The sequence below is a fragment of the Poecilia latipinna genome, unplaced genomic scaffold, assembly GCF_001443285.1.
Source record: "Poecilia latipinna isolate Pla-1442-1.1 unplaced genomic scaffold, P_latipinna-1.0 Scaffold81, whole genome shotgun sequence".
NCBI lineage: Eukaryota > Metazoa > Chordata > Actinopteri > Cyprinodontiformes > Poeciliidae > Poecilia > Poecilia latipinna.
The window spans coordinates 821,273-847,158 of NW_015112697.1; the positions used below are offsets into that span (position 1 = coordinate 821,273).

At 38.6% G+C, this 25,886-nt stretch overlaps 1 protein-coding gene across 4 annotated transcripts in view; it reads left to right on the forward strand.

Moving 5' to 3' along the window:
* The window catches only part of kdm4b (lysine (K)-specific demethylase 4B), a 64,768-nt gene that overhangs the window by 17,450 nt on the left and 21,432 nt on the right, over nucleotides 1–25,886 (forward strand). For 3 of the 4 annotated variants that reach the window (XM_015019680.1, XM_015019696.1, XM_015019704.1), the window contains exons 6-17: nucleotides 3,650–3,699; nucleotides 10,375–10,478; nucleotides 12,031–12,168; nucleotides 18,205–18,401; nucleotides 18,500–18,750; nucleotides 18,888–19,093; nucleotides 20,181–20,304; nucleotides 22,740–22,900; nucleotides 22,991–23,189; nucleotides 24,049–24,125; nucleotides 24,310–24,365; nucleotides 24,524–24,632. In XM_015019680.1, the coding sequence (XP_014875166.1) occupies nucleotides 3,650–3,699; nucleotides 10,375–10,478; nucleotides 12,031–12,168; nucleotides 18,205–18,401; nucleotides 18,500–18,750; nucleotides 18,888–19,093; nucleotides 20,181–20,304; nucleotides 22,740–22,900; nucleotides 22,991–23,189; nucleotides 24,049–24,125; nucleotides 24,310–24,365; nucleotides 24,524–24,632 (1,672 nt within the window). The remainder of the gene's footprint in view (nucleotides 1–3,649; nucleotides 3,700–10,374; nucleotides 10,479–12,030; nucleotides 12,169–18,204; nucleotides 18,402–18,499; nucleotides 18,751–18,887; nucleotides 19,094–20,180; nucleotides 20,305–22,739; nucleotides 22,901–22,990; nucleotides 23,190–24,048; nucleotides 24,126–24,309; nucleotides 24,366–24,523; nucleotides 24,633–25,886) is intronic. The other variant, XM_015019688.1, reaches the window with a different exon arrangement.

Genomic DNA, 25,886 nt, shown 5'->3' on the forward strand with positions numbered 1-25,886 from the left:
TTACTTACTGGATGCATAAACTGTTGAACTAGTCTTTAACATTTCAAGAAATTTCTTATTTAATGCCTAGTTGTATGCAAAGATGAGCCTTCAGCTTAACCTTGTTATTTCCATCTAGTTAAACAGAGCCGCACCACTAAAAGTAGTTTGGAAAACGCACCAGGTTACAGTGCATTTTAGTGTGAAGTGAAGTTGGCATGAAAAGGTCAACAAGGCAGAGTGATCCCCTGTCTACGTATCAGTGCTTCATGGATTCTCATTTTGTAGCTTTATGAGAATGCCTGCTGGGCACATGCAAAGTGTGGCTGCTAATGAAAAATCATAGCCTGAAGTCGGGCAGGATTTGGAATGGATGCAAAGTTTCCAATTGTCTCTAGAGGATGATAGGATCTGCTAGCAGTTGGAAGTTATTACTTTTTATTGTCTTTGTTATACAGCCACAGGACAAGGTAATACTAGGATCCTAAACATTTGCCTTTTTTCCCTCATTGTGCATTTTATATTATATATAGGTGCAAAGATTTTGGTAAAATTATCTTAAGTTCATCAGTTGCAGCTGATCTAAGAATTAACATAACTATAGTCAATAATTATTTTTTATAAGCTTTTAATATTTGTTAGAACAGATAAGCAGTCTTGTCGGTGTAGGAAAAACCCTGGAGCAGTGTGACTGAGTGAAGGTCTGTACTTTAGTCTGCAGGTGGCAGTGTGGCTCCATTCCTTTATCATCGTCTATTCATTTGGACTTTGCCTTTTACTCGATTTTTCTTTATTTTTATCTTTCCTTTTTGTCCCACGCTTCTCCTCATTCCTCTTGTCTCTCATTAAGTGTTGTTGCCTCTCACCATATCTGTCTTTCTTTCTCCTTTTTCCATTTCTCAGTTTGTTTCATGCACCCATAAGAGTTGAGCGAGGAAGAATAGACGAGGTGTTTCATCCAAGCTGTGCTTATAGCCTACAGTCTCTGGAGAGTTACACAAACTAGTGGAAATAATTACGGAAAAAATAATATCTAATAGTGTTTTTTCTTTTAAAAAAATGAACAGATTAGTGTTGCACTTACTCCCTCCTACTCTGTTTTACAAATACATTTCGTTTCTAAATGCAGCATCTGACATTTGAACTAATGTTTCATGACTTTTCAGTCCCTACCTGCTGTAAATTTAGTATAAACACATTCATAATGGTACTGCATTCTTACCCTGTAACAAAGAAGGCTACAGGGTTAGTTTATTTTTACAGTAATAGCTCTGATAAAATTCATAGAAGGAATGATGGGACATTTCAAGATTTTAAACAAAAAATAGAGAATAGTAGAATGCAGATGCATTTCAATAAATTAGAAAACACTGAAACATATTTAGTTACAGCAATGAAACTCAAGTTGTATTTAGATTTACACACAGTGATTCATTTAAATTATTTCTTTTTTAATTTTAATATAAACTTCTAGGTAAAGAAAACCCAATATCAAGTTATTAGACAACAATAGTTTAACACTCTGTAAGAACAATAAAAATAGATTATCATAGAGATGTTGTCCTTGTCGTAGCGTACACAATTATGGGAAGGGGTTCTCACTTCACTGTTGTCCAGCATAGAGTCATTGTCATCCTCTATAAGGTGAGAAAGCCATGAAAGGTCATTGCTGAAGAACATGGCTGTTCACTCAGGGCTGCATCCAAGCATGTCCATGGAAAGATGACTGGAAAGAAAACATTTAGCAGAAAAAGAGGGAAAGACAGAGAGCCTATTGAAGAATAAAATGGCATAGAATCCAAATTTATGGAGGTCCAATCAGACATTTATACAGTCAATTAATTTCTCTTCTACCAAGAGTGCCGTTCTATAACATGAATTGCTTTTTTATACTTTTAAAAAATGTCAGTTGTATGACTGAATAAACAAAAACATCTCAAACATTATTAAACTTAGATATATTTATGAAATACAACAAAACAGAAACCTATTAGCTTGCTGAATAGAACAAAAGATAAAAATAATAATAATGAAACACTTAATCCCCCATGAACAGAGAGATGTAAAACAACAGAATAACATTTAAGTTAAAGATTAAGCTCTGTTGGAGCTTAATCTGACGCTCTCACAAATCAGTGGTGCGAGTAAGATTTTGTGCAATTAGTCATGTTTCCAATTCAGCTTCCTTCTTGTTGTAGTGCCCATCTAAACGGGAGGTAATGGTTGCTCTCGAAGAAATATTAAAACTTCGCTCCATGAAATGCACTTATCACAACATCCCTCAAAATCAATCATACTTACTGGCATCATGTCTTTTTTTCATCATGTTGCAATTTTTCTGTGTTATGCTCTCCGCTTTTCTGTAATCATATCCTTGCCTTCGGAGCACATCAATTTTGGGTTGAGAAGTAGTTCTGTGATCTACATGTGTGTTTTTTTTACACTTCATGATGAACAGATCAGTCCTGACATGGAATGGGGAGTTAATGTTGAACAACCAGTTTGAACTGGGACTATGGAACCAGTTTTAATAATAATACGATGCAAAGCAAAGAGATTCTCATCAGAAGTAAAGGTCTATTGGTTCACACGGAGCAAAGACACTGATTAATCTTCCACTGACCAACTGAGAAATGTTGAAAGGCAGAATATAATGGGGGGGGGGGAAACAAGTTTGTGGGTCTGCAGTTGTTTTTATACTAGAAATATACAGTAATTTAAAACTTGCATGTGTGGTGAATGTATACTTTCTAATTGAAGTATGGAAAATAGTAACTTTTCATTGACCTTATAATTTGATATGGATATTTAAAATTATTTAAAGCAGGAATTGCACCTCTTAAATATTAAACAGAACAGTGGCCTTCACAAATCTTACATCAGTGCAGAAAAAAATTTAACAACCTGGACAATTTGTTTTCTGAAACTGCTCAGAGCTGAGGGCCAAAATAAACAAAAAAAAAAACAGCCAACACTCTCAAAACAGTCATTTCTCTTCTTTTTTTCCTTCACCAGTTTTTTATCTCTTCTATCATCACCTTTCATTTTGCCCCCTTCTTTTCTCCATTCAGACATTTTATATTCATCTCCGCAAAAAGATTTATTTAGCACTCATTTTTTTCTGAGTCTGATGCTGTTATGTTAGTATTAATTCTTAAAGTAGTTTCACAGTCATGTCCTCATATATTTTTCATAAATGTCAACACTGAGGGGATTTTTCTTTCTGCGTTTATTTTTTAACAAACAATCAAAGAAACTGCTTTGCAGACATGAAGTGCATCTAGCTAGCAATATTCAAACAATACAGATTGGTTTTGAGTGGAGTGTGTTGATGTGCCGAAGCTCAGAGCTACTATTTGTTCCCTCTGTTTTTCCACTAGAATCACCATTCTTTATTTTATTTTTATATTTAGTTTGATTGCATTAATATGTAGATATTTGCCTCCTATTGCAAACAAAGCATAATTGCTATTTACTTGCGACCTAAAAGCACCACCGTGAATATTGTTTTTGCTTGACAAGGTCTGTGGAGCAGAAGTCAATAATTTGCAACTTGTTCAAATTAGATTGTAGAAAACGGTGGGCATTAAGTTGCTGAGAAGTCAGGCTGGTGATCATCCACCTTTACGGTAAAAGACATAACTGAGCACCTCATTGCCTCTCTTTGCAGGTACACTGTTCCTCCTGAGCATGGCAAGAGACTGGAGAGGCTTGCACAAGGTAAGCCAGAAGAACCAACTTTAAATTTCATATATTATGCATGAGTTTTTTTCTTCACCACATTTAGATGCTGTACAGGCTTTACTCAGTAAGAACATCTAAGCCATGCTGTTTAGTGCATAAAAGATGAAGAAATGTTATGAGCCGTGGCTGAATTTTCTGTTTTTTTGATCATGCTTATTGTGTTTCCTTATTTCTAAGGCAAGCTGTGTTAATTAGCTTTAGGCTGCCCATGTAGGTTCGGTTTCTTATAGGCCGTTACTGTTTCTCTGACTATTCCTGGAAATTGTCATTAACCTGTTTTTCTCAATGCTTCACCACCTGGTCCTGATTTGTCACATGCAGCCCTCGTGTAAAGCTTTGGTTATTTCTGTTGTTTTTCAGATTGTCTTTTCTTCATTGTGTTGTTGCAACATGACTGGACTTTAGATCTGAAGTTTTCTTTTTTGAGATCTCGCTGTCTTAGTTTTTATTAATAAAGGCTCTGGCATCTTACCAGTCTGATTGCCTGGATGCCTATATTTGGATCTTTTGTTTACAACAGATGACTGGACCAAACCTGCTTAGATTAGAGCAGTGGTTCTTAACCTGGGTTCGATGGAACCCCAGAGGTTCGATGAGTCAGTCTCAGGGGTTCGGCGGAGCCTCTGCCGCGGAGGTAAAGACACTTGTGTAAAGTCGTGATGACGCCCCGCTTTGCCATCACTTGCTGCAGAGGATCAGTTACATTGCTGAGCCAATCAGTGCTGCGGAGGAGCACTGATTGAAGGAGTTCCACTCTCAGCATTGATTTGAACTTGTCTTTAAGCCTCGGTCCCGGTCCGGTTTGAGGCAGACTCTGATCCGTCTAAAAGCCTCGGTCCAGGTCCGGTTTGAGGCGGACTCTGATCCGTCTAAAAGCCTCGGTCCAGGTCCGGTAAAAGGTTAAGAACCACTGGATTAGAGGTTTTTTTATTATTATTTTGATGCAAACTCAAATATATTTGGCCTTCAGCTTAAGCCTGCAGCTGCACTTTTTACAAGTAGATCATATAGGAGAAGAATTTAACAAGCTCCAAACATTCTGTTTCATCTTCCATGGGGGGTCAAGGTGAGCCCTTTCTGACAGACCTGACTTGCTTTCAAAATGCTTCACACCTTAGCTTCATCTTTCCCTCAGCTTCAGCCCTAGTCTATCTCCGATCATCAGTTCCACTGCCAAAATCGGACTGCCTCCAGCTCCATGTGACACTCCGTGTTATGTTTCCAGTCTCCAGCCTCAACAATGTTGTATTTTTCAGCCTGAGCTCACCATGCTTAATGCCATTGACTCGGTCTTAGTTTAGGTTCATTCTTCAGCCTTAGCTTAGTTCCTATATGTCAATCGGGAGCTTCTTCACCACGGCACTAATGTAAGCTGGGAAATCCAGCTGACCTTTGGAGAGATTAGTGCTCCATTTCTGACAACATAACATCCAACAACAGTTCCTTCTTGTCTGAGAAATGTATTTCTACTGAATACAGTCACACTCTGGGGCTCTGCCCTACAAAAACCTTTTGACACGTATTCTGTGGGAATGTGCATCAATGTCCTACTTTCTTATGATTTCTTTTGTCACTTTGCTGAGGGAAGAAGTGCAGCTTGGAAAAATGTTTGTGTTAAATGTCTGCTTAACAGATTAGGAGGGTAGAGAATGGTGAATTAAAAAGATTTTTTAATGGGAGTTGAATGTACCGGTATTTATTTTTCTTCAAAATTTCAAAAAACTTTTTGTACAGGTTCATGAAAATAACTCAAACTTCTAAATTGTTGTGGTTTCATTTAGTTTGGTTCCATGACTAGAGCTGAACCCTTTGCTGTCTAAACAGAAATCTCACAGAAACATGGCTAAAGCAGAAAAAAATAAATAACAATACGAATTGATTTCTTGCAGAGTTATGCAAAATACTTGAAGAAGTCAATGTTTTAGTTTTATTTGATCAAATAAAGTCTTGTGAACGGTTTTCCTCCTAAGTAGAATTAGTGAAAAAAATACTGCTTTAGTTTATTAAGATCTAAAAAAATACTATTCTTTTACTAGAATCTCAAGATCAAGTATGCTCTTTAGAGAGAGATATGGTGACACAAACAATTGGTTCACTGCAGCAAAAATAAGCTTTTCTTTTTTACAAATGGACCCATCTAGACCCCATTTCTGAGCTGACTCTGGTCAGTGGCAACACGCAAATCAAGTCAGCAATATCACAGAGCTTCAGAACAGTCATTATGTGGGTTGGACAACCACCCTTTTAAAAGGCTTGCCCCTATTGTGTCTGCCTTTTCAATTTAGTTAGATTTGAAGCGACACCTAGTGGAGAAACTACCCACAACTGAAACCAAATGAGGTATTCTACTTCTGATACCTTCCCAAAATGCTACTGATAAATATCCACCACACAAAGGTGGTCTTTGTGTTTTTAACTGAAATCACAAAATTGAGCTGAAACAGGTGGTCTACTCTTACACAAGTCAGCTGCCTCACACCTGAGACTGTCTTGCTTGGCGAGTTGGCAGCATAACAGTGTTGAGTTGTCTGCAACAGCCTAACTAAAGTATGTTTCAGTCCCATAGATGTAATGGATAATGTCGTGTGTAGCTGCCTTTCTTTGCACACGTTCCTGCATTGGTCATATGATAGCTCACCTTCTCATTTGCCAATACTCAATCACCAATCCCAGCTTTTCATTGTCTAAGCCACCTGCTGGCTTTCGGAAAGTATGTCGCCCCTGGCAGCACTTATATATGGGGCTTATTGAGTTTGCCTTCTCAGTGAAATGATAATCTGAATTATATTCTTCTTTGTGCCATATTCAGTGTCAAAGTAAGACACATTATCTGAGGTGGATAAATGAGACGCAGTGAAGTGAACCCATTCTGTCTTCTTTCTGTGACACATGACGTCTACTTTCATCCCCTACTTTCTTTTTAAGATCTTGCGTGCCTGTCTTTCTCTTATTTTGATCAATGGGGATTAGCTTTAGTAGTGCATGTTAGTCAGAGAGGGAGAGGGGGATTGGGAATCTGATGGAGAGTGGGTTAATCCGAACTACATGACAGTCTGTGATGTTGCAACGTGCTCAAAACAAACCAGTGATGAATGTCGTCCTTTAAGGATAGAATAGCTGGGAAATGTCGCACTTTACTTGGAATATAAGAAACAAGTAGTTGCTTAAAAGTACATCTGTCACAATAGCAAATTTTTTCGGATGATAAACTGTCCAAAAAATTATTGCGATAAACCATTTTCACACAATATATGTATGGCGTTATATTAAGAGTTTGTCCTATCAAAGAGTAATAAACTTTAATTTTGTACAGAACACAACACTGGAACTGGAAGACATTTTAAATATGTAAAATAAAACATAACAATCAAAAACAACAAATTAATTGGAAATGAAAATCACACAAACTAATATAAATAAAATAGATTATAAAGTCTGTCAGCAACACAGCCCTTCAAAATTAGGAATCATATTTGAAATTATCAAACTAATTTTGATTTATCAAGTGATTGATTAATTGCTTATTGCAACAGGCTTAGCTAAACCCTGTTTTTTCCAATGAAATTGGTTAAAAAGTACAATTCTATGCATTCTGTGGCTTGATTTGCTCAAACGAAATTAAACTAAGTAATTCACATCATGTAAAACAATTCTTAATTCTATATTAATTAGTCCTCAGATCATACCGTAGCAGCTGTCAGTTTGGATGGAAGCAGCTGTTAAATGGCCAACACATGACCCATTAAAGCCACTGTTGGCACACACAGCCATGATGTTTATGGAGGTCCCAATCTGACGGTTTTTGCAGAAATGCTCAAAAGTTCAAGAAAACAAGAAAACACTCCAATCAAGCTCTGGGTTCAAGTTCACCTGTAATTTGTATCACTTAGTTTATAGATTCTCCCAAAATGTTGGACTTTGTATATAAGCAGGGAAAAGGCAGAGAAAAGCGAGAGAGAGAGCTGCCTAATTCTGAAACTCAAAAGGACAGAGTGAAACCTTTAAGTTAATATTACCCTGTGGAGATCTCGGAGAGCCAGCTGCATTTTAATGGGGATTAATACCCAGGCTCTGTCAGCACATTATTCACCTTTTTATCAGCTCCAACAAGCACGAGGGCAGCAAGAGCGTGGACTCCCTCTCTCCCACTTTTGCTTTGTAGGGAGGAACAGAGGCTGAAACAATGTGGTGAAAATGAAGGATGAAATGGGCGCCGATTATACTGTCAGTCACTTTAAAGTTTAACTGGTGGGAGGCTTAGATGGAGCCCCTCCTCTGAAGTAAAGGCGAGTATAGACTATAAAGAATGGGAGCGTTGTCAACGGGGGAAAAAAGTTCTTTCTTTCGATTATGCACAGACCGTCTGAGGCCGTCTAAGAACATAAACGAGCCTTTGTTTTAGAGGGCGAGCGCAGGTTTTAAACCTCCAAAATGTCAGTTGGATTATGATCTCAAGACAGTATGTGCCATTAAGGAAATGTATTTATCTTACATAAAAACAGGCAACATCAGAAGTTGAGGCAGCTAAACAATTTCTGGTGTGCCTATTAAAAGATTAGTAAGCTTTTTTTATTTATTTATTTTTTTGTATATTTGCACGTCACATAGTTTAACAGGTCTTAGAAAATACTGCCACTGCAAGGGTTTTTAGTTAGGACCTTTGGGACTTAGGATTAGCAGTTTTAGTACAATAGAAAAATAAGTTATATTATTTAGGATTAATTATTTTGCATAAAGAATAGAGAGTAGCCAGGACATTGCTAAAAGAACATGTCCTCTTTCTATAAAGGGAATTTATTATGCACAATTCACATTTTGCAGGTTTATGTGCTTCAAGTTTGGTCTCAGCTGCTTCTAAGAACAGCCCTAGCACTTCAAAAAACAAACAAAAAAAAAAAAAAAAAACAGAGCCATTTTTTGGCACATTTGGCTGGTTTTACTCCTGCATTTCTGTTGGTTGCGAAGAAGGCTCTTCTTGCTTTTTAAAGATGGACGGTTATATAATTACATATCTGCAACAATTTCGTGTGAGATTGTAAAAGCTGAGTTGGAGGGCGTGGCCATCAGTATCTTATTTGGATTTAAAGTGACGAGACTTTAAATCCAAATAGCTCAATTTGAAAGGGATTCAAAATGGGCAGAACTGACCAGATTAACATCTCTTTATCTAAGAATAATTTTGTGCTAAAAAGGTAAAGCCATGTTTTGCGTAGCACATAGACCTACCCTAACCTGTTCCAGGAAGCATAATAGGTCACCTTTGATATTCTCCTGTAAAATTGTTTCCCTCCATTCATTTTACACCACAGATCTCCAGGCAAAGATCTTTGTTTGGCTTGAGTAGCATCACAGTTTTGAAGTGATGGAACCTGGTTTTAGTTTAGTGCTGCAATCCATCAGATTTCTCCTGAAATCCAACTTGAATCCTCAAAATCGATGCATTTACATGGTCTTTGGTAATGCGATTATAATGCACTCAAGGCAGCAAATTAATTTGTTTCCGTGTCACTGGGGGAAACTGGATTTCCCTTTCCAGGTTATGGGATTATAACAGTAATGTGATAAACGCTGCTATTTTTCACATGCTGAAAGCTCTTTAATTGTGGGTGTCAAAATACATTTGGATTATCTAAGTGTTTGGAAATCTGTGAATTTTGTGAATCAGACTTTTTCTTTTAACAGAAACACCATGCCTGGTTTATTTAAGATGTTTTGTCTGTTGTTCTGGTTAAGAAAAATCAGGAACCTAACAGTGATATTGTAGAAATCGAATGAAGAATCCAGCATCCTCTGTTTTCTGCTGGACTATCAATAGCCTTAATGTTTTGGCTGTTCATTACCATAGATGTCATATTAAGTCTGGGTTTTTAATAATTTATTCAAGCAGTTTCCATGTTGGAGTAATGTGAAAGACACAGCTTCAGTTACATGGGCTGACATCCGCTAATATCATTGTAATGACTGACAACGGATGTTTAACAGTATTGTACATATTTCCCCACACTTCAACAACGTGAAAAAGCGACCACTCCGCTGACATTGCTTCTCTGCTTCAGTTCAGCACTTTGCAACCCTGTGCGTCACTGTGACATGACCAAACAAAGAACACATGCACAAACTCACCCAGAAACACGGCAACATCAGTTGTTAATATCAACCTAGTTTCACTTCTTGTAGGCTCAAACATATACTTTCACTCCCATTAATCTGTAGCTAATTTAACCTTAGCAGGTTACAGAGAAATTGCACATTTTTAGCTGCCATCAATAAGCTTTTGGTGGGACCTTTGACCCCTCGCTTTGGCTAAAATTGGCAGAGTTAATTTAAAAGTAGTTGGTTTCTTGGCAGGGACATAAAAATATATCCTCAGCCTGCTGCAGCCATTCCAAAACCAGTATTGATGTGTTTTTAGGATCATTGTCATCCTTTAAACCCAATTTTCCACTGTTAGTTGTTAGTAGGATGTTTAGGGACGCCACAAAACCCAGTCAGGCCCATGTCTATCGCACACTGGTAGATGCCTGAACATCAGTTTTACTGCTCATGGCCATCAACTTAATCTGACCAGTCAGGGTGCATGTTAGCAGCAGATCTAAACATTGCTTCCTTCACCTTCTTGAAGCGCCACATGCTCTCTGTCAATCCTTTCAGGTTTCTTCCCTGGCAGCTCCCAAGGCTGTGATGCCTTCCTCCGGCACAAGATGACACTGATATCTCCATCCATCCTGAAGAAATATGGCATTCCCTTTGACAGGGTGAGTGGCGCATACACGACATAAGCTGACATTTTATTGATCAGCATGATCAATTTGTTGTTATCTAGAAGCATTTGTGGCTTTATTCAGCCAGTAAGTTGCGTCAGAAGACAGGCACTTAAAGACGTATTGATTGGCAGCCTCTATTGATGGTCATTAATTCATTTTTGGCCTGGCTCTAGTGGTTGGCACAAGAGAATTAAGTTTGAAATATCAAAATTAAGATAGTGTCAGTAAAGTTATCTTTTCTCACTCGCTGTCCCTTTCCTGGGTCATCCATAAATTACAGAGGAGGTTGGGCTTGTTTCAAATGACTCGGCGTTGACGCCGCCATGAGTAAAGATCGTCATTGGTGCCTGTCACAGAAAATGAATTGCCATCTTTTCACCTTTCTGTCGTAGCACAAACCTCCACAGTGCAAAAATTAATGAGAAACTGAAGGGGGGGCACAGGGCAGACATCCAAAGTTCCCCACAGCCAGCATAAGACCCCCTCCACTTAACTTCTCCCAGCACTCCCCCCTCAGGACGTCATTATCACAGTGAACATGTTGCGTTCTGCACACCTACCGGTGAACTTTCCCCGATTCATGTGTAAAAATAAAACTCTCCTTTGTTCTTGCCGGAGCGAAGAGGGATTTGTTGGTTTGATATGTGAACCATTACTGTTAGCTGAGGAAGTTAATGTCTCGCTTTCAGCCTCCCTACCCATTTCTCCCCTCATGCCTGTACTTCCGTTTGGCTTGATGTGTCTCTTGATTGCAGGCAGGCAAGTTTCTCAAAGACGACGGGATTCGCAGTTGCACATGCAGGGCTTAGGTTTCACGGCAATATGCAAAGAAAGAATGAAATTAAGGTGTTCGCATATTCTTAAGAAATGTCAGAATAACATGGAGCCTGTAGGAAGATGTTAAATTCTGGGAGATGCAGCTAAGTTCGACTGGAGGAGCCAAACTCCTTAATTGCCTCTAAAACTTTGACTGTTTTTGCCTGAGATTGATGACTAATAATCATGTTTTACACTTTTTGCTCATCTAAAAAATTCTAACCTTAAAATTTAACTGCTATCATTTATGGATTCGATAGTAATACACTAGCCAGTAACAAAAATGGCCCAATTTTCTACTGATTGACCCAGCGAATGATAGATCAACTGCTCAAATACTCATGCTTTCCACACCTTTTAAAAGCATAAAATTTAAATACTTCACTTTTTCTTTTTTTATATCCACAGAAAACCCTTTACCTGAATGCATTTTTATAGTTTCGTACATATCAGATAAAGAGTAGGTGTATATGTTTCAATGGAGAAATTGTAATGGTCCATCATTTGGTTAAAAAGTACCTCTTCTACAAGGAACTGGGAACACTTTGTAAAAAAATTTTTTTAGCTATCAGTTATTTTGTTTCAACAGTTGTAACAAATACCTTAAACAGTTGGACGGTAAAGGTCTGATCACTACAAGTGGGCATAGTTGGCCTATCCCACAATTTATTTGACTTCTACATTTGAAATGCATTTCGTTTCTTGTTTGTATTTTGTGTCCCAACAGATAACTCAGAATGAAGGGGAGTTCATGATTACATTTCCATATGGCTACCACGCTGGCTTCAACCACGGCTTCAACTGTGCTGAGTCCACAAACTTTGCAACTCTACGTTGGGTCGACTATGGAAAGAACGCCACACTGGTAAGACGAGACAGATCAGATATTTACTCTAAGTTATGTTCAAAGTGTCTTTGTTCATGGGAGGTTTTGTGTTTCCAGAGTTTTGATGACAGTTATGTAATTGAAATTAAGGCTGACATATTTAAGGAATAGGTTGACCCTTTGAATGCTCATGTCTTAATTATAACATTCTCTCTAGATGAATGAAGACTTGAAACAAAATAGATTTTGATGTGATTCAGCAGCTTTCCTTCTCCTTAAGGGATAGAGACATAGATCACATCGATATATAAAAGTAGCGTCTAGTTCTCTGCTGCACACCATCTGTTCTTGACACCGACTGTACACTTGAATCCTTGCGCTGACGCAAACTGCCTCTTTGCCTGTGGGCTGTTGAGCATGAAATTGACAGGGCATGGGTAGGTTTGTGAAAGGGAGTCCAACTACAATGTCCTGTGGAATAAAGTCCCTCTGCACTCATCTCTTTTCTATACATTTCATTTTGCTGTTCATTCCTCCCTCTCTTTCTCTTTGGATGTGTGTGTGTGTTTCCTCGCTGTCTTTCTCTCTACTTGGCTGCATGTCAGATTTATGAGGTGCCAGTTTGCAGAAGTACATCTCCCTCCCTTCCTACTCCTTCTCATTTCCAGCCTTCCTACTTTACCCATGTGACCGCTTGTAATTTAAGAACCAGTAGCCCAGGCTCCAGTGCTCAGGGGAGCATCTCCAGCTCACTTTGTCAGTTTGATCAAGAAGAGGGGTCTTTTCTGCTCTGCTAAACTAGGCTTACAAATTTACAGTGCACCACATGGAGCCAGAGAAATGTTGAAATGCAGCCTGAGCAAAAGTCTCCCAGAAAGTTCAGTGTATTTCCGTCCTTAGAAAAGTTAGTATCAATATTCTCATTAAGGTTCTTGTTGACAAAATAGAATATTATGAGTAAATGGCTTTGACTCCAGCAGGAAATATGTACACAGCACTCAGTTGTTTTAAATGTGCTATATAAATAAACTTGAACTTTAAATAAGTGTTAGATTGTTAGATGTACGGAGCTGTGTTCAGTTCGCCCACGCTACCGAGTAGTAAAAACTGAGCCTCTCATTCTCCCTTTCTCTGAATGCCTCCACCGTTTTCTCTTTGATTCAGCCAGCCATCCAACAACTTGTTTGGCTGTCTTAGCCCCTCGCTCTTTTATTTATTTATTTTTTTATTTTTTTTTTAAACTGAGCCCTATTCTGTCACCAGTGAACAGGACAGAGAGCGATGGGTCGCGGTATGAAATTTGTCACTGTTTTGGGTCTGCTAGCAAACCACAGAGAAAGGAAAAATGGGGAGCCAGGCCGTGCTTCATGTCCCGCTCTTATTAAATACAGCCTCCTCAACTGCTGATCCATCTGCTTGACTTACTGAGAGAAGACACACACACACCTGCGGTCAAAGCGGGAATGCTGTCAGCAGTTTTCGCATGCTGCGTTTGCATGTACCTCTGTTCTTTAGGAGACAGTGCAGTTTTAATTAACTGTCCTCTCAACCTTCCAATCTGCACATTAGCCACCAACTATTTTATTTATTTATTTTTTGGGGGGAATTTGACAGTTATTTCACTGCTTGTCAGATAAACATGAATGTATAAGTATAAAATGGCACAAAAATAGCTTCTGTGGTTTCACCATAGTTTAAAAAAAGCTTATCCAAAACTTTAAAATGTTCCTTATGTGTACAAGTTGCATAAGGAATAAAGACGAATAGCTTTACAAAAGTAGTGACTGTAGGTTTTATAAACTGGAAGTTCATTAGTGAGATTGGTTGACAGCAGTGAAGCACGGCTGGTTAAAATAATCCTCAAGATTATGGCGGTCGTCTGTCACATGCTGCCGAGTATAAACACTTCGGAGTCTTCGGAGTTGGCTGGATTTTTAGTGAAAGCCTCTTTTCTGTTCGTTTGGTGCTCGGTCACTGTTTGCTGCCGCTCCTCAAAGAAGTCATGGTAATTATTTTTCTTTCCTGTCTGAGAGAGGAGCTCAAATCATTCTCCAGAAGAAATTGCTGGCCTTTTTCCTTTGGAGAGTGAACCTCAGTTTATTAGCGAGTTTAGTTGCGAAGTTATCTTGGTCTGACGAGATTTTTTTTCTCTCTCTTTCAATTTTTCTTGAGATGTTGGCAAAAACATTCATACAAGTTGAAGTTTTCTCCTTGAACATTTTTGTCACATTACAACCACAAACTTCAAAGTATTTTATTAGGATTTTTTTTTTTTTTTTTTTTGTGATAAACCAACAAAACTTACTTAATAGTAGTGAAGTGAAATAAAAATGACACGTTGTTTTTGAAAGGATTTTACAAGATAAAAAATATGGCATTCAGATGTGCCTTAACATCACGAGTGGGTGTTTTTATTTTCTTTCTAAACTACCTTTCAGCAATTAAAGCTGCAACTTTGGGTGTATATTTGTATTCAGTCAAGTGGATCCAGGTGTGGACTTTGATTAGACCATTTTGACAGGTGTTGCTCTAAAACATTCTAGGAGTGCCATCCTCCTGTTCGAAAATGAACTTCAGCCTTTAACAAGTCTTCTTCCAGGACTACCCTATATATAGCTCCATCTGTCTCCCCATGAATTCTGGCCTGCTTACTTAGGTATCCTCACATCATCTACCCCCTGCACTGAGCTCCAACTCACCTGAAGAAGCCTGGGTGCTCTGTGAGGATCTGGTTATTGTATTTCTCCAGTGCTTTTAATTCCATCCAGCTGTTGCTTCTGAGGGACAAGCTGGAGCTGTCAGAAGTGGACCACCACATGTCCCAGTGGAACTGGACTACATCACCCTCAGTATGTGAGGATACAGGACTGTGTCTCTGACAGACTGGTCTGCAGTACAGGGGTCTCCCAGGGAATTGTAGTGGCCTGGTTCCTCTTCACCTTCTGCACTGCAGGCTCCCCATTCTGCCAACTGCAAAATTCTCAGATATCTGTCGTAGTCGGCCTCATGTCAGGCAAGGATGACTGGTGGAGTAGTGTGAGCAGAACTATAGTTCCTTGAGGAAAACCAAGGAACTGCTGGTGGATTTCCACCAGACTGATGAACATCTAGGAAGCTGACATTGAGATAATAGACTCTTACCACAGATTTACACTACATGCTTCTCCACTTGGCTGCCCACTTCGCCAGCAGACCGGAGATGTTTTAAACCACTCTGATTTACACTTCGTGGACCTCTGCTACCCTGTGAACCCCAGAGGTGCTCAGAGGGGCATACATGGGAAATGAGAGATTGTACTGTAAAGCCAGTGATTAAAAAGGATGAGTGGTATCATATGAAATACTGTAGTTCTCAACTTCCAAAATGAATTTTTTACATACATCGCTGTCACTCCGTCTGCCTTGACCAATGCACTACTCCTACTTGAGCAAGAAACCTTGATTTTTGAATTAAATCCGCATGTTGTATGTATACAGCACCATCATAAATGATGCAAGCTGACAGAACATATCAATAAATATATCTATGTAATATTGTTAGTATTTTGTGAAAATGTATTCTGTTGTTGTACTTGTGTATTTTTCTGTTGGAGTGGTGTGATCTTTAAATATCATAAAATGTAGAACTATTGGAGTAAAGCAAGGCAGCTTGAAGATGCATGTCACTTTTTATACTTGTAAAAGCATTTACAACTTTCTACTATTTCACTGCTCCACTTTCTGTTGGTCATAATACATAATGTAATAATACATAGATTCTTATTGTAGTGTGACGTATGGGGAAAAAATCAAGACCTGTGAATACTTTTTTCAGTTTATTAGTATGAGATCCTCCTTAATATAATACCAAATTAGATAGTCTTAGTTTTGTGGCCTCAGTGGGTCACAACAGACAAATCAGAGTTTATTGCACTATCATTGAGTTCAAGGGTCCATTAAAAGGCCTCAGGCTTCTGGTTTGCTTTTGAGTAAACAATTTAGCTCCATTAGGAGTCAAGTGGCTCATTGACTGTCTGCCTCAGCACGTTTGTAATCTCAAGTCTTGGAATGTGTTTAGTACTTATCAGACAATGAAATGTATTTTTCTCGGTCCTTGAAAATACTGGCACTGGCTGTTAACTTTAAACCGTTTTATAACAATAACAACTTGCTGTACACAAAGAAAAGTAGCACATTTTGGTACACTCCTTTGAATGTTTCATGATGGCTGCAGTCAGATGCACTAACCCCTCACAGCACCTTCCCCCCCTTCCACTCCAGCGCTCTCCACCCAATACCATATTTTAATGTTTCCGCCTGTCAAGTGGTGCCAAGATGAGATGTTGGCTGGATATTGTTTTGCTCTGGCTGTTTGAGCTGTTGTGTTTTCCCATAATTGAACATAAGGCTCTGAGTACAGCTCACAGGCTGATGGGGGGCCAGAATGTAATACAGCAAGCAAAGCAAAAAAGAAAACATTTCACCCCCTCCCTCCATCTATCCTATCCTCATTTCTGTTTGTTGAATCACTGCTGTTTTTATTTCACGTCTTTCTGGACTTTTTCTTCTTTTTTTTTTTTTTCTGCCGGTTTGGTTTTTTTATTTCTGTGCTTTTGCTACATTACACAGCTGCTGCCTTCTTCACTCAGCAGAATGATTCACAGAGTTCAATGTTGTCATTGACGGATGTGGAGACATTTTGAAGTGTGAACAGATGCGTCTGTCACACTTTTTCTTCCCACTGAAGTACAGTGCCTTACAAACATATTCATATCTCATAAACCTTTTTTCATTGTGTCATGTTGCACTCTCAATTCTCAATATAATTAAGTAGTGGTGCATAATTGGAAGGGTAACAGAAAAGGATTCAAGGTTTTCAAAAACTCTGTCATGCATTGGTATTCAGACCCCATAACTCTGGTAGCCCTAGTTAAATTACAGTGCAATCAATTGCCTTTGCAAGTTTGAAGTTTGCAAACGGACTGAATCTCAATGTAATTAATGTCGTTTTAAAAATAATCAAAACAACATCATGAACACCAAAAAAAAAAAAAAAAAAAAGAGAAGGAAAAAGTTGCAGAGGTTTGAAATTTTAAAGCAACATTTCTAGTTTTCAACATGTTGTTCTATCATCCCAAAATAAATAGAGTATGGCACAAGTGCAAACCTACCAGCCCAACTGACAGGCGGGGCAAGGAGAGCATTAATCAGAAGAAATGCATTGTAACTTTGAAGCAGCTGTGGAGCTTTACAGCGCAGGTGGGAGAATCTGTTGAAGAACAAGCATTTGTCACGCACTAAACAGAACTGGCCTTAATGGAAGAGTGGCAAGACAAAAGCTTGAACAAGCCCAGTTTTGCCACACGTTATTCAAGGGACACTGCAAATATGTGAAGGACCAGAGATGAGTTCTACCTCACCTCTGGGATGAGCCATAGAAGATAACCTGTTAGAAGGTGAAAAAGACTTGACTCTTGGCAAAGTCCCAATCTGTTTCGGAATCAAGGCAAGACTGAAAATTTTATGTCAAGATGCTCTCTTCCAAGTCTGACAATAAAAAAAGATTGAAGTTGGTGGTTGGAATGTGGCAAAATGTGAAAGTTCATAAGTTCAATTGCAAGGCACTGCATGTTTACTGATTTACCATCCTGATATTTAAAAACCCTCTTTTTAAATCCTATACGCGGTGTCTTTTTGACCTTTAAAACAATAAATTGCTCTCAGAAATCATTCTGACTATAAATCTGTTAATTCTGCGTGATTATAGCTTGGATATTGCCTTTCTAGGCTCAAGGCAAGATGCGTCAATTGCACCGTAATTAATCTGATGGAAAGAGAGAAAAGAAGAGTTCTGCATAATTTGTGCCCCAATACATTTATAATCTTGCTGCTCTGGGATTTCAGTCAAACATCTGTAGTTTGACTGAAAACACCAGAGTGACATTTATTCACAGGTTATGAGCTTTTTAAACATTTATTACAGAGAGTTTGCATCATTTTTTACCTGCAGCATTTCTCTGTTCTAACAAAGTTCTCTCTGTGCATTTTTATTCATTTTTGTCTTGGGGTTTTTTTTTTTTTTTTCTTCCCCTGCAGTGTTCCTGCCGGAAGGACATGGTGAAAATCTCGATGGATGTGTTTGTTCGCTGCCTGCAACCGAGTCGCTACGAGCTATGGAAACAAGGCAAAGACATCACAGTGTTGGATCATCTGAAGGCTACAGAGTTGTCCAGTCCTGAACTGGAGAGCTGGAGGCAGCACAGGATCGCCTACCGGCAAAACCTGCTGCAAAAGTAAGAGGACCAAAATGTATCATTTATGAGACTTCATATACAAAGATCTGCTTATTATTACCCAATATTTATAGTTACCTGTGTTCTCTGCACACCAGAGCAATGCACAAGATGAAGCAGGTCCGGCGCCTTAAGCTTGAGGAGGTGAAGGTGCTGGCGGAAGAGGGAATTGAGCTGAATGCAGCTGAGTATCAGCGTCAGGTGGAGGAGCGCGAGGCTCAGCGCAAACAAGAGAGGGAAGAGCGTTTAGCCAGGGAAGCCATGTTGGCCTTGGAGGCCTTGGAACGTGAGGAGCAGAAGGCTGCCGAGGCCGCTGCGAAGGCAGCAGACAGTCCTGTGAAAGCAGAAGGTTAGTGGGAGCCCGCAGATGAGACCATTATATTCCAAACTAGAATTATAATAAAAAATGATTTCATTAAAACCAACAGTGGTTTTAAATCCCCGACATTACCTTAAGCATGAACTTTTCTTAATTGTCTTTGTTAGAGCAAGAAGTTGATATCAAGCCACCAAACTTCATGGAGGACATTGAGAAGAAGAAACTGAAAAAGCAGAAGAGGATGTCCAACATTCAAGGGCCCATCTCTGGATTTGAAGAAGCATTTGAGCAGTTTGCTAAATCTGCCAATAGGAGCGTGGATACATCGTCGATTAAGAACGAAGACATGAGCATGGAAATAAACACTGCTCAGGTAAAAACAGTCATGCATAAAACTAATGTCTAAATACACATATTTATTTTACATGATCTTAAAGGCAGTAATTATGACTTAATTAAGATGAAATGATACACAAAAGTCATTGTCCAGTGTGTTCCCTATGAAATGCAATTTCTTGGTTTGTTTTCAAGTCTTTTAATAGAAAATAACCACTTACAGAAACAAAGACAAGCTCTATCATGATACTTGAGGGACTTTACCTAGGCAGGGTTTGCATATTTGCAATTTTAAGATAAAAAAATGGTCCAATTTACAGTACAAAACTTGTTCTAGGATAAATGTGAATACAGTTTAGAAAAGGTTTTTTCCTTTTTAACTTGGACATAAAATGCAAAACAAGAGGCACTGCTTGACTGAATAACTTCACCTGATGTGAAAATTCATGCTGCAATTTTCTTTAACTTGTATATAGTTTTTCTAACCCTAGATGGCTTGCTAAGCTGGTGACGTAGTGATTCGTGCTAGAATGAGGCTGGATATCAAGGATAGATGAAACAAGTTATCAAACAGCTTGCTATAAACATACTATTATATGACCATCTGGCTTGCCTTATTCCACTACTGCAACATCAGTGGTAATCCAAACTGCAGATTGCTCATTACTAATTAAAAACGGTAAGGTCTTCAGTCTCCTGAAGGTCATCATCACCAACCATTCTTACCATTCTTAGTTTGGTCTGGAATGTTTTAGATGGTAGCTTAATTTGTTTATTTCTGACAAAAGCAATACAAACACCGGTACATGTCCTATTCTGGCAGTATTTTTCATCTGACATGGTTGAGGACAAATACTAGTAGTATCAAAATAATTGTAGGCTTACTCTCTAACAGAATCATTTATTACAAGAAAGGAATCCTGGAACAACCTTTGAATAGTTAAATTTAAAAAAATAAAATAAAATAAAATCTTTTATGCACTAGTGGCCTTTATTTAGACGTGACTTGGCAGGAAATGAAATAGAGAGAGGGGAAAGACATGCAGCAAATGACCCAGGACAACTGTGTTGTTAAATTCAACAATATTGAAAACTTAAAGAATGTGTTATTATTATTACTTTAGCAGCTGACCTTCACTAAGATGAAAATGCCAAAGGAGGTGAAGAAAAGTCGGCGCCATCCTCTTAGTAAACCACCCATGCGCTCGCCTCTGTCCATCGTCAAACAAGACCCGACCACTGAGAAAGGTGCGTGATTTTTTTTTAATTTTTTTTCATCTGTAAGGGACCATTTAAGTAAACAGATGGTTTAGAGATGAGGATAGAGCATTGCATTTTCATCTAAATTTGAGCAGGGTGAAAATACAATGAGCTTCACATAAATCTTAACTACAGCTGCAAAAGGCAAAGTGAATACTTTTTCCAGGTCATACAAACACTTAAAGATACTGTTAGAAAGAAGCAGACTTGTTATAAATTTATGCTACCTATAAATTGCCATTTTAAATTTGGTCTTAAAGGGATCTTATTAAAAAGCTGCAATAAAATAACATTCAGGTTTGGAAAAATTACTTATGACCTAAAACAAACATAATTTTTTGATCCCTCCTGTTATTCATTCCTGTAGTTGTTCTCTCCATTAAAGTGCTCAAACTGAAGAGGACACCACTTTTATTTGTTTTATTGATCTGAGGAAAGAAAAACAAGCTGGACTAAAGTTCCCTGTTGGAATAAATGAAATCAAGATGGCAAGGCTTCTTTTTCCTACTCTCCCCCATTTTTTTTTTTTTTTTTTTTTCATTTTCTGACTGACACTTATTGATCCAGGGATCATGACTTCCAATTACCTGCTTTCAAAGTCACTTTAGCTTGTGTGGCCGGGGACTACACTCTGTCTGTCCTTCAGAGGGCTGGATGGTGGGAAAGAATGAGGAGGAGGAGCAGTGGTGGGAAAATAGACAACAGTTTAAGGGGAAATCTTGTGAAAGATCTGCCCGACTTCTGTCCAGGCCTAACAAAACAAAGTGGATCAGTAGCTCAAGGGCTACGCTGCAAAATTGATTCTGACCCGGAGTGGCAAATTATTGATGCTTGTGCTGTTTGTGTTCATCACCAATTATATAAGGACTGACTACAGTGTTGCCTTCGAGCTTATTGCTGTTTCTTTCCAAGACCTCCCTCCAGATATCTTTTAAAAATGCTTTATATGTAGTTTTATAAAATGGGTCTTTGCACAGTTGGGGCTGTCAAAAATAGGTGAGACCATCCTTTTGTTTCCATGCATAATATGATTAAAAAAAAAAAAAAGTATAAACGCTTTGAAAAAAAAAAAAAAAGAGAGACAAAAAGCAGATACTAACATAGTTTTATGAATGCAATTTCAAATGGTAAAATTATTCTGGCTTTCTTTTAAATAAATGCCCTTACATTAAATCAAGCTGGTTTCAGTAGGAGGCATTTTTACTTATTGAATAAGACATTCTCATGCTTATATATTTTAGTTAAATAAGTAGTGATTTTTGACGATTACTTTGAAGAAACTATAAAGGTATAAGATCATGCACTTTCTTTGTGCTCACGGGATGGGGAAGCTGGCATCTACCCAAGACAGTCTGGCAACAGAACTAACCAATGAAGCATATCTGTATGGTGGAAAACCTCATAAAACAGCATGAGGAAGGAGGAAAGTTGATTGTTATCTTCAGGCAGGAAGTCAAGTAAAGATCAAAATGGACAACGAACCCTGCAGTAGAAGAAGACCCAGGTCTTTTGATCGTTAGGCTGAAAACTTGCCTTGTGAGAAGGATTCAACCCCTGAGCTCCCAACGCTATGGCTCCAGATCAGACATCCCTTATCAGATGAGACTCAAAGCTCGACAACAAAAGCGAAAAAACTTGGTCAGTGAGAAACTATATCCACTCAGAGGAAAAGAAGACTTTATGCAGCCTGTCGGCTGTCCAAGAAACTATCAAATAATTTTCCAGAAGATCTGATCAGACTAGAGTAGGGAAGCTATTCCATCTCTCAAAGCCTCCACTTAGAATCTTCCCGTTTCAGAGTTGGGGAAAGTCAGGTTTGATTAAATTTATATATATATATATATATCTATATATATATATATATATATATATATATATATAGATATATATATATATATATATAGATATATATTAATTGAATATTCTAGGCTGCTGAATTAAGCTGTTCTGACCCTTGAAGCATTACTAATTAAAGAACCATATAAAGTTTTGCAGTAGTTGTGGGCCTTCAATTATTTAAGTCACCTTTAATCCTAAGTTTTTCAATGGTAGTAAAATTGCCTTGATGCCCGGCTCGTAAATCTATAGAAGGTTTTTAAAGGTTGCCTTAAGCCTAAAATTAGTCAAACAACACACTGGGGCTCCATACGAGTCATTAAATAGTACCTGGCTCAGAGTCAAGAGCAAGCTGCAAAATAGAGAGTGAACGACCGCTATTGAGAGTGGTCTGTGAATCCTAGTTAACTGTTGACTCGGTCTCATTAATTTATGAAAGGAAGAGGAGTTGGATGGAGAGCTGGTTGAGTGTTTACCCCTCAGAGTGAGAAGTTAGTTGGGAAGAAGCTCAGCGCATCAGACGACGAACGAGTGATTTACTGAATACTACGGGTTTTTACTCATGCTTTTTGTGTCTTTGTCCACAGAGCTTTCGTCTCAAATGCCGATGGATAGCAGCATGAAGAAACAGGAACACCTATGGCGGAATCACTCCCCGAACTTTTTGGCTGAGAAGTCCTTCAATGCTGCCGTGGCCGGACTTGAACCATACTGTGCTGTCTGTTCACTTTTCTGTTCCTACATGAAGGTAGAAACACGCACTGCTGCGTACACACTTTTTTTGGAGGATGCACATGATTACTCAGAAATTTAATATCTAATTTCCTCTCCATTCAAGCCAAACAGAGATGTTATCAGTTTGACCCCTGAAGCCTCCCTACCTCGACATGGTATGTCAACTCGACCACTGGTCCCAGAGATGTGCTTCAGTGTAGGAGCAGTCAACACAGAACCACCACCCACAAATTACCACATCGGGGAAGATGGAACCAGTCTTTTGATCCGGTGTAAATGTTGCGCCATGCAAGTTCATGCCAGTAAGTACTAAGCTCATTAATAAAAAATATACTAGTCAAATATAAGTATGTTAGAATACCATGAAAGGAGCTTCTTTCACCCTAACAAGCTAATGTGATTTAGGATTTAAATAAAATATTGTTTACATTTTTAGATCCTTAATTTTTGTGCCCTAATGAATCATATAAACATTAAAACTAAATGTGCTAATTAAAAATTAATGCTCATTGTGCATAGTAAAAAAAAAAAAATAAATAAAAATCTCCTTCTAGTATGGAAAAAATAGGTTTCAAATGAATAATGCGAGTTTCTTGAAATGCCTGATGGACTGTGTTTGTACCAACCCGAACTAACAAACTCATAAATCACATCACTAACACATACACACAAAGTCCACAACACACACATTAACCCTCCTGGGTTCTTATTATCCCTAAACCTGGAACACACCTTCAAGGCCAGTTCGTTATTCATCCTGGGAAGAGCTGCTGAAACAGCGCTGCTATTGATAGGAAGACATGAAGCAGAAAGAGCTCCTGTCAAAAATGCCAGTTGTGCATTCCCACACCTTTTGTTCCTCAGTGTTCTGGGCTGAACATTCAACTAAAAATCATTTAAACATGCCCTGGTGTTGTATAAATCTGCTGGTCTGTGGGCTGGCAACCTCAAATTGGAGATTGGAGCGAGAAAATTGGGCTATTTATTAACAAGAAAAACAACTACTTAGCAAGGAGGTTTGGTGTTTGAATGTGTAATAGCAGAGAATAGAAGGAAAGGTGGCCCTTTAGGCCGTTCTGTGTTGTACACATCCACTGATACAAAATTCAAAATATGTCATAGGGGAACTGGTTAAAATAATCATCATCTCCTCTCTTACAGGTTGTTACGGTTTGAAGCCAGAGTCTGTCAGGGATTCCTGGACCTGCACCAGGTGTACAGCAGAGGCCTGGGTAGTGGTGAGTGGACGCTTAGCTGATGTTCACACACAGATGGAGAATAATGGCTAATTTTCTTCACTAATGTGTTAAGTCATCATGCATGTTCAAGAAATAAATTTCCAGAGAAGTGTGAGGTGTTCTAAAAGAATTTGGGTTTTTCAGCTCAAACCTTTGATTTTAAAGAATATATCTTTTGTTCCAGGAATGCTGCCTCTGCAACCTGCGTGGAGGAGCTTTGAAGATGACAACAGACAACAGGTGAGTGCTTGAAGACCTTTTGTAAGTTTATATATTTGAAATGTTAAACTAATCAGGAGGATGGATTTATAACAAAAGAATCCGACATTTTGTTCTTAGAAGATCCAGGTTTTTTTGTTTTGTTTTAAAATTTCTTTCCTGTCTGACTTGATCTTCAGATGGGCCCACGTCATCTGTGCCATCGGTGTCCCAGAAGCTCGCTTTGTCAACGCTATCGACAGGGAGCCGGTGGATGTCAGCGCTGTCCCAGAAAACCGCAAGAGTTTGGTAAGTGCAGATGGAGACAAATACAAGGTCTGCATAAGTCTCATATCATAGTTTATTATTAAACAGGCAGAGTTCAGCTTTCTTTATACTCCTAGCCGTCTCTGGGGAAAGTAAAAACTTTTCTGTATTGATGCTCGCCATGATGGTTTTCCTGTATGCTTATAAAGTCTCCAGGGCCTCCTGCGCTCCTCCAGTCTTTTCCTACTCTGAAGCGGATTGCTTTCTTTCCTGTTCATTGCCTTTGTGTCTGTCACTTTCTCAGTTACCCTGCTTCCTTTCCTGGGGGATTGTAAAATTTCAGGTTTTTTTTTTTTTTTTTTTTTTTTTTTTTGAGAAGTGGGGTAAAACAGACATGCGGAGGGGAATGGCTGAATAATCAGCTGTCATTTCTCACTGCGCCAAATGAACTGCATCGATCCCGAGGGTTGAAGGCAATTTCCCCATTGCTGCCGCATCTTTAAACACAACTTATTTCGTTCTTTCCTTTCGCTGCTTTTGTTTTATTACAGTCCCTCTTTTGCAGTCTCTGCTCTGTGGCGAGTGATCGGAGCGCTTGCTGCTACATTATCACAAACGCACAAATAATGTCACCTCTCAGCCTCAGTGTCTTCTCTCTGAATAATCTATCAAAGACAAGCTGGGTGACATTTGCATCGGTGCGCTGTCAGAGAAGGTTTCTTCCTTCTCTACTTAAAAAGCTTTGAGAAGAAGCTGTGCGCTCTAATGATTCGGAAGACTGGTCTGATCAAATGTGAGCACGCACCCATGGAACCAGTTTATATCGCGCTGTGTTCTCCAGTCACTGTGTCACCCTTCTACCCTTAAACATTTGCCTCTCAGGAAACTTGTTATTGTTATGTTGGATTTTATAGGCCATTGTTGGATTGTAAAAATCCTAAAAAGATGTGATTTTTGGCTGAAATTTGATGACATTTTTCACATTCTACAGTAGTGTTTTTATAGTTAAGAAGTTGTAAATCATAATCAACAAATCATAATTTTGCTTCAGCTGCAAAATTCAGAACTATGAAAAAAATTAACAACTTGTCTTTATATTAATTATTCACTTAATTAGTTCAAACTAAAATGACTTTCAATTCAGCAGTGGCATGCTGGTAAAAACTAGGTAGATCAACATGCAAGTTTAGATCATGCAAGAATTGGCATAAGCTGTTTATATCATATTTATGTTCACTTTTACTTTTACAATACTAATAAAGTTTGCAGAGATTATGTAGAGATTTTGAAGATGAA